The sequence below is a fragment of the Brugia malayi genome (genome assembly GCF_000002995.4).
Source record: "Brugia malayi strain FR3 genome assembly, contig: Bm_v4_Chr1_scaffold_001, whole genome shotgun sequence".
NCBI lineage: Eukaryota > Metazoa > Nematoda > Chromadorea > Rhabditida > Onchocercidae > Brugia > Brugia malayi.
The window spans coordinates 174352-193824 of NW_025062475.1; the positions used below are offsets into that span (position 1 = coordinate 174352).

The 19473-nt window shown below is 28.6% G+C and overlaps 4 protein-coding genes across 5 annotated transcripts; 3 read left to right on the top strand and 1 right to left on the bottom strand.

The window, feature by feature from the left end:
* Positions 1-859: 859 nt before the first annotated feature.
* Bm2796 (Uncharacterized protein) lies at positions 860-5263 on the top strand (the record flags this gene model as incomplete). Its single annotated transcript, XM_043076067.1, has 10 exons — positions 860-972; positions 1377-1530; positions 1853-1940; positions 2168-2344; positions 2661-2834; positions 2941-3529; positions 3667-3793; positions 4006-4159; positions 4412-4534; positions 4743-5263. 10 exons carry the CDS (start codon positions 860-862, stop codon positions 5261-5263), a joined length of 2220 nt encoding a protein of 739 aa, XP_042932001.1.
* A 1525-nt stretch (positions 5264-6788) lies between these two features.
* On the bottom strand, positions 6789-9943 carry Bma-sas-1 (C2 domain containing protein; the record flags this gene model as incomplete). The annotated part of the gene is made up of 10 exons (XM_001894705.2): positions 6789-6840; positions 7014-7168; positions 7458-7625; positions 7750-7870; positions 7971-8142; positions 8301-8496; positions 8753-8863; positions 9211-9430; positions 9576-9708; positions 9895-9943. 10 exons carry the CDS (start codon positions 9941-9943, stop codon positions 6789-6791), a joined length of 1377 nt encoding a protein of 458 aa, XP_001894740.2.
* Positions 9944-11051: 1108 nt separating this feature from the next.
* Bm6406 lies at positions 11052-13478 on the top strand (the record flags this gene model as incomplete). Of its 2 annotated transcripts, XM_043076068.1 has the most annotated exons (4): positions 11052-11205; positions 11393-11475; positions 12407-12611; positions 12754-13478. In XM_043076068.1, the coding sequence occupies 4 exons, from the start codon at positions 11052-11054 to the stop codon at positions 13476-13478; spliced, it is 1167 nt and encodes a 388-aa protein (XP_042932002.1). The 2 variants fall into 2 exon arrangements, with proteins under 2 accessions (XP_042932002.1, XP_042932003.1); XM_043076069.1 differs by lacking the exon at positions 11052-11205 and having other exon boundaries at positions 11413-11475.
* A 1428-nt stretch (positions 13479-14906) lies between these two features.
* Bm14787 (dihydrouridine synthase domain containing protein) lies at positions 14907-18462 on the top strand (the record flags this gene model as incomplete). The annotated part of the gene is made up of 10 exons (XM_001894706.2): positions 14907-15100; positions 15424-15565; positions 15779-15950; positions 16060-16208; positions 16307-16474; positions 16585-16670; positions 16809-16926; positions 17430-17563; positions 17826-17946; positions 18235-18462. Coding segments are annotated over 10 exons (1512 nt in total), but the record flags the coding sequence as incomplete, so codon positions are not given.
* Positions 18463-19473: the final 1011 nt, after the last annotated feature.

A 19473-nucleotide genomic window follows, 5' to 3' on the forward strand; every position in this document is an offset into this window, starting at 1 on the left:
TAATGTTTGCTTTTAACATTTATTTTGTTTACTTATAGTCTGTTTCTATGTTGCACACATCTCACAAATATTTGTTCTCTAAATCTTCTCAAAATTTCTCTCTTCTTGCACTAGCATTTAGAATATATCAATAATAACATTTATCTTAGTAAAAATTATTTTTATTGCTTAATTTATCTAAGTCATTAATTATAATTTCTAATCAATTATACTTACATCGCAATTGGTTGATAATTTTTGTGTTATAATTAATTACCAAAAGTAATCAATAGTTTATTGATTTCTTTTAGTTTGGTCAGTTTTTTTTTTTTTTTTCAAAATTTAACTTTTCACAAAATTTTTCTCTCTGCAACCCTCATATTTCTTCTAGAAAGCAAATTTTATCTTTTCTTTTTCTTCTTTTTAATGATTTTTTATCACTACTAACACATCTGTAGTAAATTCATTTCATATTAATTTGTAATTTCAATTTCATATTAGACTGAATATTTGGACTAAACAAAGAAAAAAGAACCAAAAAATAATAATCAATGAATGAATGAACATTTGATTGTATATCACTTTAATACATATAATATTTTATAATATATCATTATTGATTTGAAATTGAATTAATATATAAGATGTGCATCATTTATTCTATTAATTCTTAAATAACATTTATTAATTTTTATCCATCTATTATATCTTCTTAATTATTATTGTTATTATTATGATTCAAGTATGAAAATTTTAGATTTTAACTTATCTGAAATATTTATGATATGGAAAGGATGAAGATGAAATTGCCGTAATATCATCATTGATTAATTATCATCATATTGCTTATATTGCATTTTGATGTTAAAACAATTAGAAAATGGAAATTATGCGGAATGGTTACTGCGCTATAAAATCAGCTATTTTAGCAGTAATCGAATGGCGTTCCGCTGCTTCTGCACCATATTTTATGTTTATTAATAGTGCTTTTTGGTAAGTGAATATTATTTTTTTTTTTTAAAAAAGAATAAGTTTTTGTAAAGATATTTAAATGATAAAATGATAAATATATATCCAGTTATTATCTGTGTTCGATTGTATTGAATAATCGATTGATCTTAATTATGTGATAAGAGAAGAGATAGTATGTGATAATTTAAAAGGAAGGTAAAGTGTCTTTTATTTCGATAAAAGAATATACTGTAGAAAAATTGCAAATAGAAAAAGTTGATTCTAAAAAATTGGATCAAAACATATCTAAAAAGAAAAAGAAGAGAAACGACTAAATGTAAAAGTTACTGGAAAGATTATTTAAGTCTCAAATTTTTTGAGCGTTTCTTTTTTTTTTTTTTTTTGTTATAAAAGATTGCTTTCGTTTCATTTTTCTTTATTTTTAGGTGGAGTGTTTTTTATTTGGATAAAGGAACACAACTACGATTATTGATCTCATTTGCTGCAGGTGTCTTCAGTTGGGATATTTTATTATCCTCAACTTATGATCGAAGTATTTTGTGCCATATCTTAACATGGCCTATACGAAGTGTATTGAGGGTTAGTTTTTGCAAATTTTAGCTAAAAAGTTTTTAATCGAACACTTTTGGTTAAGTTTATTGCGGTTTGAAAAATGAAATAAAGGAATGAAAATTAGGACAACAGAATTTAAAACTATAAAAATTCATTTTAAAATATGATTTTTAGAGTGAAATACGATTGTAACAATATAATTGGCATTATGCTAAGTTATAGATTAAATTTCTTTCAGTTCTGTCATTTTGATCATTAATAACTTTTATTTTGTGATTCATTAGCATTGATATAAATTTGAATGATAACTCTAGTAATTTCAAAAATATTTACTATTTCTTTTTTACAGACGGCAAGCGTAGTAATGGCATTGTACAGTGCAAAGTTCCTTTATTTGACCGAATTTGAAAAAGCATGTTGGAGTGCATATAGTGCAGGTTTTCTTTTTTTGATTTTTTAAAGATTACATTGTCAGTAAACACATAAACAATGATATATACTTTTGGCAGTTGTACTTTTTACTTCCTATAATTTTTATAGTATTTACTTTGTAAAGATGTGCTTCTTAATGTGCTTTTTATTGAATTTGACCTCTTATAACTCGTTATTACTTAATTTTCTTTTTTATTTGATCGCATTCTAAAAAAAAATTTTACTTTTTTAGTTGGATTATTAATGATAAACCCGGTATGGCTATACTATCAAATACCACAAAAGATCAACGAATGTTTATATACAGTGTGCATAACAACGAAATATATTGCTGAGATAACTATCATTTCTCCTTTCTGTAAATTTTATAGAATTCTTGATTATATCATCAGATTAAAATGGCTGATAGGTTTGTTTTCCTTATTTTAAATGTTAAAAAATTTTTTCTTTTTAATTTCATGTTTTTGTTGATATTCTTTCTGTTGCTATTTAAAATGTTTTAGTTTTTTAAAACTAAAATTTCCAACAATTTTAGGAAAGCTTTGAAGTGTTTAAGAAGTTATTTTTGTCTTTTTTCTTATGTTTTGAAAGAAGAATAATGTCTTTCAACAATGTTTTATTTATTTTTTTATTTTTTTTTTTTTATGATTTTTTGTTTCTTTCCTTTGTTGGAAGAATTTGAGAGATATAAAATTTTTATTTCGAACTTTTTTTTTTTTTTCCAGCAATACTAGAAAAAATCATGGAAGAATTACTGAGGATAAAAGCAACAGTAAGAAGTATCTATGTTGCAACAATTACTAAGTTATGCGTTGGAAAAAATGCTGTGCTAAATGTTACAATTTCAACCTTATTCAATCTTAAGAATTTCATATTATGCACAGTTTACGAATTTAGAAGTAAATTTTATAAATTTTTCACTACTATCAAAATTTCTTATTATCTATGAAAATATTGTTTAAAGTTAATAATTGGCATGAAAAATAGTAATATGTATATTTACAGTGGCAGTTATAAATGGAATAGTATTTCTGGTAATGACTACAAGGAATGGAATATTAAATGCAATAATGAGTACAAGGAATGGAATAGTTTTCATAATAACATTTCTCAAAGATGGAATATTTTTTGGATATTTGACACTTAAAAATGGTTTAATTGGCATGATTCTACGATTAAAGCACTGTTTAAATGTGGCATTTATTAGATCAAAAGATGCATTATATTATACTATTATTGCTATAAAAAATTATATTCATTATACATTTGTCACTGTTCAAAATTCAATTTTGAATTTTTTTTCTGCTCTTATAAGATGGATAAAAACGAAAATTGTTAAACCAATACGGAATGCTTGTCGTGCAATTATTCAATTTCTACAATATTGGCTGTTTGCTCATTGGTGGCCTAGTCTTAAGTCTTGGTTTATTCTAAATATTACACTTCGGCTACAATTACTTTTTAACTATTTCTGCTTTGGTCTTGTATATATTTTTCATGGCTATTGGTTTAATCCATTTATTGTTTTTCTTTCAAGATATTTCAAATGTTTTTATAATTTTTTTCAACAGTCTATCTTGAATCCAGTTAAAATGTAAGTGATTTTTGATTCTAAAAATTTCAATTATTTTAATTTTAAATTATTCCAAAATGTTTATGATTATTTTAATAATCTTTGTTATCTGTTTGTGTTATAGTAATTTTTAGACTTCGTTTCTTTGCATATTTCAGATGGATTAAACACCAAATTGATAAAGTTTTGGTATATATAAAACGATTGTTGCGTACTTTAGCGATAAGAGTGCGCGACAGTATATTATGGCCTTTCTTTGTATTACTTATTTCATTAATGCATAAGGTATGTACTCTTAGTTTATAGTTTCTTTGCTTTTGACTTCAAATCAAGACAGTATCTTTTAATATACGGGAATAAATGGATAATGATTTTTTTTTTTTGATACCTCTTGAATGACCTCACTTACTTGTCAAAAAACTACTTAAAGTTTTTTTTTTTTTTTTTTTTTTAATTTTTTGTAGGCATTCTTTTCAGCATTTTTTTGACAATTTCAGGTCTGCGCACAACTTTATCGAATTTTACTGCAGCCGGTAATTGATATTCTATATGAGAAATATAAAGTATGCGAGGACTACTTATTAATTTATTGTTTAGGTCCGGTTTGCCAAGTTGTTGTCAATCATATTCCTGAAAGATCGCCATTTTGCGGTAAGTAATTTACATTTGTATTCTCTAAATCTTTTATATCTCAGATTTTTTTTTTTACCAATGATACTTAAAGTACTATACTCTTTGTCTTTACACCGCTGTTTTTTTAAAAAAATAAATTCCAACAACTTTCTGATAAAAAAATCTCTAGAATATTGATTGGTATAGAACAAACACAACAAATCTTATAATTTTAATGTAATATGAGATTTTTTTTTTTTTTTTTTTTTTGCGATACAATTAGCTGTTTAGATGATACAGATACTGAATTAGCGGATTTGCTACCACCTGGTTTCAGTAATGAAGAAGAATCTGACATTGAAGAAGCCTCCGACAAACCTTCGTTACCAAGTCGATCTCTTAGTCCTTTCACAGGTCATTTTTAAATTTCTGTATGTTTTCGAGCCAGATTTATTAAGCAAAATACAATAAGCTATTTCATTCTTTTCACTATCACTGTGAGAAATGATTTTCCTTTTTTCCCTCATCTTCAGTTTCAGATATATTTGTGTAGGCAACTTAATTTGTATCTTTAAAACTATTATTTTCTAATAGTTACAAGTCATTACTTTTTTGTTTTTAGAAGATGAACGTGATTTTGTTCGTGGTTTGAAATTCCCGAACTTAGATAGTTCAGACTCAAGCGAAGCTGAATTCGCACTGAGAACGAAGTCAAATTCTCAGAAATCGTTGAGAAAAAGACCAAAGATCCATCCAAAAGATCCAGCACCATCGACTTGCAGTGATAAGTTAATTTCAAGAGCACATAAAACACAGAACGATGAAAATAAATATAAGCGTTCATCGTCAACAAGTAGTCATTCTGAAAGTATGCCTTCATCGTCTGCTCAGAATGCATCAGATGATGCGAATCTTCAAAACTTAGATGCATTTGATTTTGAATCGGAGAGTTGTCCGGGAGCAGAATTTCAGAGAGATACTGTGGAAATTCAAAAATTGGAAGATTCCAATGATGAAAGATCAAATGATAGAAAGCAAAATATGGATCAGAAGAAAATGGGAGAAATTGAAGTTTGCTGTGCAGAACAAATGAGCTTAGCAACAGTTTTTAAGGATGATAGCTTCGAAATTCTCGATAAATAATACACATATTTCGAAGTTTATTGCTTGTGTAATTTTTATACTGTACGTAGGTCATAGGTCAATCATAAGAGCGAAAGCAGGAAGGTTTAGAATATTAAGCTTCATTTTCTGACATCCTTTTAGCATTAACATTTCCCAGAAATCTTCACATTCTCTTTTCAATTACTATATTCCTGTTCTCAAAAAATTTGTTTTTAAAAAAAAGCTATATTGAACGAATGTAAGCATTTCTCTCATTCAATGCCCTTAATGAGTACTACTTCTTTATGAGCTCTTTCAATGTCATTCGGATTTCATATTGAGTTCTGATAATTTTAATAACAATTAATTGCATTTCTCTAGAGTTTTGAAAGAACTTATTCTGCTTTTGCAACACCAATTACAGTTATGTTAATTGAATTCATATGTTCATCACAATTAGATTTGCATTTTCTTGTTATTTAGTATAGAATAGTAAATGCTTTGATATATTTTTGCACATCTTTACATCATATGTGTGCATTGTTGACAGTGACAGCATTTTAATAATATCCAACGTTCAAATCTAGCAGATATATTTTGTGACCTACGTCTTTACGCATGATTTTTTTACATTCAAATTAAAGCTTTGCAACTTATTAATCTTAGTGGTGAGTGCACTATGTCAGTGAGAGAATGAAAAGTGAAGACAATTGTGACTTACTAAAGTCAAAAACTGAAATTCTTTGAGAAGAAAATACAGCTGGAGTGAAAAAAAAAATTAAAAAGAAAAAGTACTGATGTTATCATTGGAAGTGCTCATAATTCGAAATGTATTACCTAAATATATACTATTTGGACAAAATTCCACTTAGCATCAAGAAGAAAGTAGATGTAGATTAGTTAGACGTTATATTATTTCTCTTTCTACAATTTATGAAGTTTGTAAATCTCTTAGTATCTCGCCTGAAATATAAGGTTGCCAATTTTAAATCCCTTAACCATGCAGAATCTTAGTAGCCCTAGTAATTATTTTCTCAATCACTTGATTAAGAATATATATGTGTATATCGAATATGTTTATATTGAAGCAGCAACTATTCACAAGCTGAATCCATTAAAAATGAATAATGGAAAAAATAAGTTGAAACCTAATAGTATCTGCAATTCTAAACTAATTGTGTAAATATGAATATGCGACAAGCGCTAATAGACTTTCAATAATTGTGCTTAGCGGTTGTCACATTACAGGATTAGGATTACAGGATTAATGCTCGACGGGTAAAGCAGATATGAATAATTAATAAAATGACACGCCTAAGTATACATTGCATATTTAGGAGTATTTGATTAATCCATGCAGCTGCACTTCTAGTTTTAACATGAAAAATCTAATTTCTTGTTTTTTTGGACTAGTAATCACAATAAATTCAAACTACACTCATAAAAAACTGAAATGCAACTTGCAATTAATAGGATCGTCAGTTTCAGTGTGATATCACTTGTAAGAGCACATAAATACACAGGCAATTTGTATTCAGCCAAAAATATTCATCAGAAGCAGCAATCACGAATACTTCAATCGCGCCATCATATGTTCTAATTCGGAGATATTTTTCCTGTTAAATTTTCCGAAAATTAATGTTTGTTTAAAGCCTAGACTAAAGCAGCAATAAAATTCTAAATTAATTTGAAAAAGGAAAACAAAGTACACACTCAAAATTTTTTCTTAAAACCAAGCTCATCAAATTTATGCGCCAAAAATGATCAAAAAAATAATCCATTATATTACCTCAATTTTTCGAATACTTCTTCCCTTGTCATCTTTTGTAATCGTGGACATGTTTCAGTGAGAAAAGGCCTGAGCGGTATTGGTGGTGATGGAGCCAATAATGGCGTGTTATTATATGACTCACCATGTGGAAAGGTTTCACATGAAATAGAGAGCTGAAATAAAGAGCAAATGAAAGATTAACAATCAAAGATGTGCATTTTTGCATGTATTTATAGCAAAGAGTACAGCTTTGAATGTAGAGTGATCGGTAGAAAGAACTTAAAGTAATAAGTAAATTTTAACAATATCTTCAGTATATTTTAACATATTTTAACAATATCTTCAGCACTTTAGATCAGAAATATGGAAACGATTTTTTTTCACCTAAAATACTAAGTTATATATCAGTATAGCTAATAAACATAACAACAATCGTAATAATACAACAAAATAAATGCTTACAGTTATCAGTGGTGCTTGATCTGAAATTGATAAATCTGACATTTCGTACTCCGATTTTCTTGTATCAGTAGGTGGCAGTTGTAGTGATATAAAACCAATTACTTTATCTGCTCCAACAATACAACGCTTCCATAATTTCACGACCAAATTTTGACGACTTCTTGATACCTAAAACAGAAAGAATCTGCTGCTCAATTTGGAAAATTAAAATCAAACTCATTGGGAAAAGATTAAGGAATTAAAGCTTTCTTTACATTGTTGAATTATTCTGTACATAAAATTATGAACAAACATTGAATGTTTCCGTCCAGTTCCATTCTGGATGTAATGATCCAGCACGTACCGGTGAACTCAAAGTACGTCCATCTTCTCCAATCACCGTTAGATAAGTTGATGGCGCAACAGCATCACCTCTGTAAAAGGAAAATGTGCATTAATTTCCTTAAGAAAAACTATTAACGAACATTGAACATTACCGTCCAGTAAAATATTTGAAAACTAGGGAAAAATTACCTGGAATTGAATGAAAGTGGCAAACGACGAGCCGAATAAACGGTTAATCTGATTCGATAAGATGGACTTGTTGGACAAAGTTCACGTATTGCTGTACGCGGAACATTAATTGCATGCGGTGAAGTATTTCGTGAACTACTACTGTCAAGATTCAACGGTGGAGGTCTCAGTACTAAAATATTTTTTGAACAGTTAAAATTAAATTTTCAAATGTCCGAAAAATTTTTCACTCACTGTAAAAAAAAAAAAAAAAAAACATAAAAATGATATTCCAAGATAGAATAAAAGTAGCAACAAGAAACTTAACTTGATCAGCGATCCTTGAAGAACGAGGAGGAGATGAAGAGAAGGCACGACGTTGTGGTAGTGGAGATGCTAGTCGTTTTGATGTATAACTTGATCCTTTTCTACTGCAGGACCTTGATCTGGCACGAGTAACTGATCCATTTTGTGGTAAACTACCATTTCTCATCCATTCCAACCTTTCCATCAATAGTCGTATATGTGATCCAAGATCAATTTTTATCTGCAGCACTAAAGTTATGACAATTTAATTGATTAATTAACAAATTGAGCATCACGACTTAAGTCCTTAAAAGTTAAAAGTGAAAGTTGTAAGTTCACTTGTATTTTGGTATCCCAAAATCTTCTAATAATAACAACAACAGATGAAGAGCATCTTAAAAAATTGTTCATAATCGAGGACCTGCTTAACTTAATCAAATTCATTCTGTCAAATAAACGATCAAAATTTAAAAAAAACTCGATTTTTGAAAACAAACCAAAGCAGAAGCTGAGAATCCGGGACCAGCAAACAGAAAATCTCGACAGATGATAAAAGGAGGAATAACAAGTTCCTCTAACGGCACTTCACAGATTCCTAACCTTTTCATCTGTAAAATTCGGGCTGCTTTAATTGTAATCCTTATATTAAGCTTTGTTTGCAGAGCACAAATTTCTTTGAGACCCAAAACACAGTAAAAAGAAATATGAAATTACACATGCATCACTCTTTCTTCGCGGAACAGTCAACAACACTATTCATAAAAGAAAAAAAAAAATCATGAAACCAGTAAAGAAAAACTATATTGGACACGAAAGCTTCCAAACAAAAACTGAAAACATCAATTTTTCCCAAAAAGAAATTTTTCCCGAATTTATTTTGAAAAAAGTCTTTCTATCAATGATTACCAATAATATAATAGTGAACTGAATCGAATTTGGGGAAATTTAAACTAACAGAATATTTTCCCAATGTGTTCAATTTCGCATAAATTGCTAACAACAACGATGACCGTTTCCATAAATTAACCAATTCCGGAATCATCTTAATCCGTATAACACGTTTATGTCGGAAATGAATGACATTACCATTGAAGTGCTTTGCATGTATGCGAACCCTTGCCTTCAGTGATGTAGATGCAGCATCTATCGATGGAAATTGATATTCCAGAATAAATCTAAACTATGAAAATTGAGCAATATAAAAGTTAGAATATCAATAAAGCATGATGAAATTACTCAGTTATTGTATAACTTTTAATTGGGCCAACGAAACAAAAGGGATGAAAAATTTAAAAGAAAAAAAAAAAAAAAAAACAGTACCCAAACAAGGATCGTTTTCTGATCACTTCCATGATAAATTCATCTTCTTCATTCATGCAAACATCTTCTACATTTAACCTTACGAATGTAATATCCCTGAGAATACGTGATGCATTGATATTTTCAAAAACTTCTGCAAAGAAAAAAACCCGAATATCTTGCAGAATAAATAAGACACAAAACAATACAATTTATTTGGCTTTTAATTATGAATCAAATAAACACATTAATCTAATTTATTTTGTTACTAATAACTGTTAGTAAATGAGATTTAATTATAACTCTATAGAATTAATTATTACGTATTCATAATACTTACGATAAGTGTTATCATTGATATATTTTGGCGCTTCATCGTAATTAGTCATTTTGGTAATACAATAAGTTTCTTCCGGTTATCAACGAATATTACTTCATCAGAATCTATGTGATTTTGATAATTATTTCAGTACCAATGAATAATGCAAATAAAAAATATGAATGAAAATTAAAATTGTCAATTTATTAAACAACAACAAAAAAAAAAAAAAACACAACAAAAGGAGAATATTCAAACCGCGAATTACCATGGGGAAAAAATATGTTAAATGCAGTTTTGGAAGTCGCCGAGAGCAAGAGAAGCGGCTAAATTTGCTGAGTGTTTCCCGCTTAGCTCGAGAAGTGGTCAATATCTAATGATTTATTCTCGATGATTATTATGTTTCCAATGGTAGAAAGTTTTTCCAAAATTTATCATACTTTTAACTTAATTTTCCTCTTTAATAATTGGATAGTAACTTTTTCTTAATTCAGTTATTTTTTATTAAAATTAACTTTATCTTTGTTATTTTTATGCAGTATTCTCGTAAATAAATTTCTTTATGCAGTATACTCCCTCTCTTCTTCATTTTATTTGCTTACTTCTAATTTTAACTATAATGTTAAAGTGATACAGATACTTTGATGAGATCCATGTGTTATTTAAATGTTTCAAAATAAACCTATCAATTTATTTGTTCAATATTTAGCACATCTAATGCTTCACTTTCTTTTATTAGCTAAATAAATATTGATGTATTCATATTAGCATTGATTAGTGTAATTTATTTTATAGTCTTATTGTTCGCAAGATTCGAAAGTAAAATCTTTTTAAAAACTCAATTTGTTGTGCTTTGCTCTTCCATTTTGAATTTCGAAATTTCTCATTCTCTTTTTCTACAAAAAATAAATATAAGAAAACTGTTGGCATTTAAAGCAGATTGATTTATGAGTATTATCGAATGGGAAATTTGACCATTTATTGGAAAATAAAGTTCTGCTTTCCAGGTGATTCAGTTTCTTCATTTCATTTTTCCATCGTTTTAGATTTACGCTTGTTGTGTAGCGTTTGATATTTATTTTCCAGAAGAAATTTTACACGTATTTTAGATGCGATAAATAAAGCTGCTGTTAATCAATAAAATATGTAAATCTTATAATTTATTCGCTACTGTCCACATGGAAAAAAATTCATTATTTACCACAATCACTACCACCATCGCCGATATTCCAACAACTGCTGCTATCAGTATGGATAATAAACCTCCTGCTTACGCTCCTATTAAAAAAGAGTATATCGATGAAAAGAGTGATAATCCAAGAACTAGTTGTGGTTGCTTGTTTGTCGTTCTTTCTTTTTTTTTTTTAAATTAGTTTTTTTTTTTGGTTTTTAAATTGGTTTTTTATTTGCTTTTCTAGTCGATCTTCTTGTTTGCATAATTTTCATCGAGCTTATGCTTATTTTGTTAGCTCCTCCATACATTGCAAAGCATCAATTTTTTTTTTTTTTTTTTTTTCAGAAAACTATGACAAAGTGGTTATGGAAAGACCGAGACATAAATATCGTGGCATGAACCGCGAACGCAGAAAGGAAATGGCCAAGGTTCGTCTTTTTTGAACTTTGCAGTATTTGAATGGTGCTTTCATGAATATCTAAAGAAATAAAATTCTTGTATGTGAAATCTGACCAAAGTCTGAATCGAAATGCAGGGAGGTAAGTATTTTGCATAATTTTGGATTTTGGATGTTTGTAATTTTGGTGCAACTGTGGATCTGCACAAACTCGAGGAACTTATTTCCTCACAGTATTCCACTAACACTGTTGACAGTAGTTGATAGATGACCAAAATAGTTAATGACCTCCATGCTGTCTTCTTATGTTTACTCCCATGGATAAAATACGTAACTAATTTTAAAAAAATGAATCTCATTGAGCAAGTTAGTCTGCTGAATCTAATTTGGCAGCTTCAAGCAATTCTAAATTAATATAAGTGATATCTAAGCTAATGATTGGTACGTATTGTCTTGGTGGTCCTTGGATTTATTTATATGTAAGTCATCCTTTGTGTGTCTCCTTCAGAAATCTGTCAAATCTTATAATTGCTTTAATATTGTATAATTCAAAAAGAAGTCAAAAAAACCGTGATGGTCTCATCGATTGACTTTTTATTAATCCATTATATTATAATTCAAGTAAATATTATTTTTTGGTCTTCCTGGGTAATCTATTATTTTAATGAGAAGCATGTTCACTGTTAAATATGCTTTTTTATACTTTCAAATTCTTTATGCAACTAATCTTTCCCATCGCATGAGATTTATCCGCTTTATGCATGTTGGTTTTTCTTCTGATCTTTTTTTTTTTCTTTAGTTTTAGGATGTTTTCTTTTTTTGCTCAGAACTGACGAAAAGGATGAGGATTAGTACTTAAGATTTTGGACTCAAAACTAAATTATTATTTCATTCTGAACGCACTGGATATTTTTGCAATTTGCTTGGTCATCAGTTAATTTGTCATTCGCCGATGTTTCCAGAAAAATGTGAGCTGGCCCGTAAGGGATGTTTGTGAAGTCAGATCAGAAGCTATAATTTGGGCCGTTGAGCAGTTACCTTGTCTATGGAATTTAGCATGTGAAGATTATCGAGATAGGACAAAGCGGCGACAGGGATGGTCTACTGTTAGCCGCATGCTTATTCATGATTTTGAAAATAAGGACTTGACAGAACGTCAAAGAATTGGTTAGTTTCATAGTTTTCGTTTTTTTTTTTTTTTTTGTTTTCTTTTCACTTTCCTAAAATATTTAACTTTGTTCGTAATTTTTGGGAGGTGTAAATTCTCAAAAATTTTTGTTGAAATTTCTGAAAGCCTTGTGTATTTCAGAAAAAGAAATACAAAGTAAATGGAAAAATATACGCGATTGTTATGTGAGAGATGTACGAAGAAAGAATGGCGAAGGAATAAAATCGAGAGGTAAACGAACGCGCGAATATATCCATGCCGGATTGCTAGCATTCCTGGGTACTCCGTGTGTTACTAAGCCAGATTCTGTTCATTCTTCAGCAACTGATCCTGGAAATTCTTGTGATTTCGTTCTCGATAATACTGTGAAGCCTTTTTTGGACCATAGTGCAGAGGTTAACTGTAACTGGATAAAGCAGGAAAAATTGGAGGAGGAACTGAGAATAATTCTGGAAAAACGATGTCCGGATCCGGAAGATGATGAAGATAGCGCTTTCTTCTCTACCTTACTTCCTACTATAAGAAATTTGGATCCAGAACAAAAAGTTGAATTTCGTTTGGAAGTTCTTCAAGCTCTACGGCAAATTACTACAAAACAACCATCGCCACCATTACTTTTTCAATCCGAAAATCTAAACATTAGCTCTAATGCTAATTTATCAGGAAGTGTGTCTAGAAACGGCAGTATCCCTTCGAAAACTGAAAGCAGTGTTATTTGTTCGGGCATCTCTGGCTCAGACTCTTTTGCTTTGCAATTTAAAGCTACTGAAGACTTTATGATATCCTTGCGAAATATGCAGCAGGAATGCTCTGCATCTTTAAGATCCTTATTATCGTCTCTTACTCAACTCAGAAGTATTCATTAATTAAGCCTTTGCTGGAAGGATATAATTTAAATGTTTATGACGTTCTATGTTCGTATTGATTTCTCTCATATAATTAATCGTTATATTATTTCTTGTACTGCAAATTTCGAAGTTTTAAAGAAATTATTATCAAATTTAGTTTTCAAATTCAAAGAATGAAAGGCAAAAAAAAAACAGAAGTTTATGTACTTTTTATATAAATATTTTTCAAACTTTTTAGCAACATAATTTCTGATATAGATGAGTTAATTAAGTTGAAATATTCAAAGTTCGTCAATTTAATGATGCTTCTTGTCCAGCTGTGATTGATTAGCCAAAGCTGTTAGAATTGTATCTTGTAAGAGTCACTTAGTTCTAGTGATCTGCCTGTCAGTCTTTCTTTCTTTCTGTACTTTTTTATCTCAGCATTTGCTTATTCTGTTTGATTTAACTTTTTAATTTATTTATTATTTCTTTTTTTTATTGTGGTTTTATTATTAAATTTAATTTGTATTACTAATAGCAAATTTATACGTGAATTGTTATGGTTCGGTTTTTAATGCTTTTTTTTTTTTACATTTTTCTATAGAATTATAATGAATGTAAAATCTTCTGCCTAGTCTTTTTCATAGGATATTTGAGGTAAATTTAGATTTTTCATTACGATTTTTCGTTATGAAATAACTGGACTAAATTTTAGCTTCGATTCGGAGATTTCATTGGCTTTTAATTCAATTCAGAAAATTTTTTTTAATTTATTTGAATATGTTATCATTTCAAATTAATCAAAAGAAGGAAAAAAGACACTTTTAATTCACCAAAACAAACGACATATCGAATGTAATTAGAAAAAAAGGTGAAGCTGAAATTAGGTTAAACAAATTTTTTGATAAAACCTTTAGAAATATATGTATGTTGCATTCAGATAGCTAAACTGCAGCAAAACTTTCATTGTACACTTCAACTTGAATCTGTTGTTCAAGATTGTATGTTCTGCTAAAATTAGACAAGATCTCGCATTTTAGTTAGTAAGGCTGGTTTAATTTATTCAAAAAAAAAAAATCGCTCATAGATATCTTGGTGTTTATGTTTTTCGGTATTCTCAGCTTTTTTTTTTTCTTTTTTTTTTAAATGTTATTTTCTGCATTCTTCTTCCTCACATTTGTATTAATTTTGGTTATGTTCGTGAGGAAATAAATGCTTGTTTAATATGAATTTAAATACTTTGAATTTTGACATTTACTCCGAAAAGTGAGTTACGATAAGAGATTGATGATTTAGAGAATTTGCAATGAAATTTAGTTGCTTCTAAGTCAGATGATATGTGAAATTTAGTTCTAAGTCAGATATACATCCTTCTTTTTTACTTGTTTTACAAATTAGTACTTTATTTGATAATATTTTATGTACTGCTATTTTGATCATTAACCAATTATTTACATATTTTAGGCATTTACAAATGCTCGTCAACAGCTTCCGAGATTATGTGAATCGGTTATTTTTGGTAAACCATGTAAGTATACCGAGAAATGCACATCATTGCATTCTATTGAAGAATACCTAAAGATTAAGCCACCAGATATAGGCTCAATTTGTTATAATTTCGATCAACGTGGTGTATGCCCATTTTCTTTTGCATGCAGGTTTATTTTATTTACTTTTTCATTATTACCAATATTTATTTAATACGCTGTTGTAATAGTTATTTGGTACGCTATTTTTGATTTTATTTAACACATCCTTTTTTCACATAATCAATCTTCTTAATAGTTGATCCTTTAATAGTTCTCGTAATATCGTTATGAATAGATGTATATTATTAATATACTTATTTATATTTTATGCATATTTAATATTAAAGTCAAAAAAAAAAAAATCACCGAAAATTTAATTGTTAAGAAATATTGAAAATATTTTATTTTTTGGCAAAATTTACGATCTTTTTCAACTAGTTTATCAAATTTAGGTTTGCAAATGCACACACATCTAATGCAAAGCAAATTACTAAATCTCCAGATGTTTCATACAAAAAAACTTTAAATGCCAATTCAGTTCCGCTTCAGATTGCACTAAGGAAACGAAAATATGATTTTGGAAAAAGTGATCAGGTAAAGTGGAATATATTTATTGTCTCATTTATTTAATTGCTAAATTTTCATTTACTTTACATTTTTCCATAACTGGTCAAGCAATAGAGCTTATCACATTCGTGGACTGTTGCCATAACAAATTTAAAGCTTACCGGAAAAAAAGTATCATTTGGATTCAGGAATGATTTCGAAGTGTGACTTGTACATACATATAGTTCCTACGTTTTGTAGGCGGTTGCTGAATTATTGCAAACATTAGGTTGCATGGAACGTGAAAATTTGAAAATTGATATGCGAGAATTATCGGGGAAGTTATATTTGGCACCATTAACAACGTTAGGCAATTTACCATTTCGTCGACTTTGTGTAGATTTTGGTGCTGAAATAACGTGTTCTGAAATGGGTATGTTGGATATTCAGAATTCTTTTTTTTTTTTTTTTTCTTTAAAGTTTGTCAAATAGAAAATTTAGGTAATTGAGGAAATAATGAAAATCAGTGAGACAATTTTCAGGAATTTGTACAAACTATCTGAATGGTACATCGTCGGAATGGTCATTATTAAAGCGCCATCCAAATGAAAAGTATTTCGGTGTCCAATTAGCAGGTGGTTATCCTGACTCAATGTCTCGTGCTGCACAAATTATTGCTGAGAATGAGCAAGTAGACATTCATTTCTTTATTTTTATCAATTTTTATTTGCTTATTCGCTTATTTGTCGTAGCGTCTTATAATTTTTTCATAAATATACTTCTTTCCAGATAGACTTTATTGATATCAACTGTGGTTGTCCGATTGATCTAGTCAATGAAAAAGGTGGAGGGTGTAGTTTGGCTTTGAGATCTAATAAGCTTGTTGAGGTCATGAAAACAATGTCAAAAGTAATTGGAAATACTCCGCTAACCTTGAAATTACGGACAGGAATTAAGGTATGTATCGATTTTTCTACAATTATATCATTATATTATGTTCTTAGTTGGGATAAAATAATGGATTTACAAAGTTAGAAATTATTTTCATTATTATTTATTTTTTTCAGGAAGGTGTTTACACTGCTCATCAAACAATCTCGAAAGTGGTTAAATATTGTCCTCCACAGCTAATTACTTTGCATCCTCGTTCTAAGTATTTATTTCAAATAGATTTTCTATTTTGCAGGAATTTTTTTTTTTAATAACATTTTATTTAAGTGTAAAGTTTTTATATATATATATATATTTTTTGTGTCGATAGTGAGATTTTATTATGATTGAAATGGTTCAGGGCTCAACGATATACAAAATTGGCGGATTGGTCATATACACAACAATGTAGTGAGGCCTGCCAAAATATTCCATTTTGGGCCTGTGGTGATGTACTTTCTTATACAGATTATTATGAGGTTAGTTTTTATTTTTTTAAATTATGATTAAAACTATTACTTTATAACTGTGTTACTTTATTGTTGGTAGCAGCAAAGGTGATTAAAAAGATTGACTGCTAGATCTATCATCTTTCCTAATTAATAATTTCTTGTAATTGCAGCTAAAATATTTCTCGAAAGCAATTTTATGATTATTACCTGAGTACACTAACATTTGAAACTCTCTTATAAGATTTTTTTGTTTCGTTGTAACATTATCTGTTTTTGATTTGCATGAAAAAATTTGCAAACATCTCCTCAACACTGACTTTTAAATGATTGATTTTTTGGCAAATTACATTTTTCAAATTTAATCTTAATTTCTCTACAGCTCATTATTTGTTGATTTCTTATGTGTAATATAAAAGTAAAAGTTTGGAATAAAAAAAAAAAATTGTTTTAGATCACTATTTAAAATTGTAGTCTAAGCAAGCTGTTAAATTTTGGATGCAAATTTTTTTCAAAAGTGTGTTATAATTTAGAAGTTAGAAAAATATCCAGTTAATGGTGTTATGATTGGTCGCGGAGCACTTATGAAACCATGGATTTTTACAGAAATTAAAGAATGTAGGCATTGGGATATTACAGCTAGTGAACGATTGGATTATATACAGAGGTTAATTTTTGAGTAATTAATTAACTACAATCAGCGGTTTTTTTTAGAATTATAATTGATGCTTAAATTTCTGTCATATTCGTAATTCTCTGCACGACTTTGCATTGTATTTTTTTTTTTTTTTTTTTTTGAAAGATGTTTAGACTTATTTTGTCTACTTGGAATTGATTCATCATTCAAATGTATATATTTTAATTTATATATTTGCAAATTATCATTTTTCACATCATTTCAACTTTGTTAATATGATTTCTCTCTTTAGATTCGTTAATTACGGTTTGGAGCATTGGGGTAGCGATGATGAGGGAGTGGAAAAAACTCGTCGTTTTCTCTTGGAATGGCTTTCTTTCGCATATCGTTACATACCTGTTGGTTTGTTAGAGGTTTGTTGCGTTCTTTCGTTTTCTTCTATAGCATTTTAATTGTTTAATTGTTCATTTGAAATTGAATAGAATAGCTATTAAGATATTTGATAGTCTTATATTAAATTTTGTCTTTTACAAAAATGGAATTTAATGCTTATTATTTTTATAGCAAACAGTTATGTTTAGTTTCTATCATTGATTGATTTGTGTAGCTAGCATATAACAAGAGAGAAACAGGTTTTAAGAGAAGAATTTTATTCAAAAGGCCTTAGAAATTTTTTATTATTTGAAATATTATGGTTGTAGGTTGTGCCACAGCGCATGAACGAGAGACCGCCGTTTTATCATGGCCGTTCCGATCTAGAAACTTTGTTGGCTAGCGATCAGTCTAGAGATTGGATTAAAATTTCGGAGATGTTTTTAGGAAAGGTACCAGAAAATTTCTTGTTCATACCGAAGCATAATGCTAATGCTTATTTAAAGATTGATGTTTCTAAAAGGATTCCCACTACAAAGCAAAGCAATGATGAATAGAGCATATATAATTCAAATTGTTTAGGAAAAATGCCACTATCCATTTGAGATTTCTTCTTTCCTTTCGTTTATGTTTGAAGTGAAAGTATGACTGCATAAGATCTTCTTTTCAAAGTGGAAAAGATTTTAGCTCAAATTTGACTCATATCTTTGGATACCTCTGCAGTGTACAGTTTTTTTATTTTATAGTTTCTGCGTTGAAAGAATAAAATTTATTGCCCTTCGCTTGTTAACAATTATAAGAACTACAAATTTACAACAGATATGATATATAATCAGATAGGAACCTTGTAATAAGACTGTTGAAAATTTTGAACTTCAAAAATTTCTTCAAAAGTGATGATTTCATATAAAATTTAACACTGCTAGCTAAAGGCTTTATGTTTGATTAATTATTTAGTTTTATCTGCCTTATCAATATTGCACCTATTGAAAAAAAAAATCACTAGAAATTATTTATCCATGTAAATGAATCAAAAAATTACTCTGCAAAAATTAAAAGATTGGAAAAAAAAGATGTATGAGAGAGAGAGAGAAAAAGAAAAAAAAGAAAACTTTAGCAAAATGATATACAAATATAATTAATTATATTACAACGAAAAACTAGTAGCAACTATAATAGTTAAAATGAATGTTTATTATATAAGAATAAAAAAACTGGAATTATTTATTAGAATTTTCTATCAATGTTAAAAATTTTTCAATCATTAAATTTGCTCTTATATAAAATAAAGAAGTCAGTCAATAATTTTTTTTTTTTTCCATTAATATATTTTTTTAATTGCCAGCAAAATAACTCCGAAATAGGTTTAACTTCTTTTTAATAATTAAATCACTAGTGATAAGCAATGTATCAATTCTGTCATCAAAATTCGATGATAATTTTAATGTTATTCGAATATTTACAACAAAGAAAAGTTGAAAGTTTTGAAGTTATCACTTGATTAAACTGATTATACTTAAGTGAATAATTAATTATCTATTAATCGATATAAATGTAAAATATTTTTG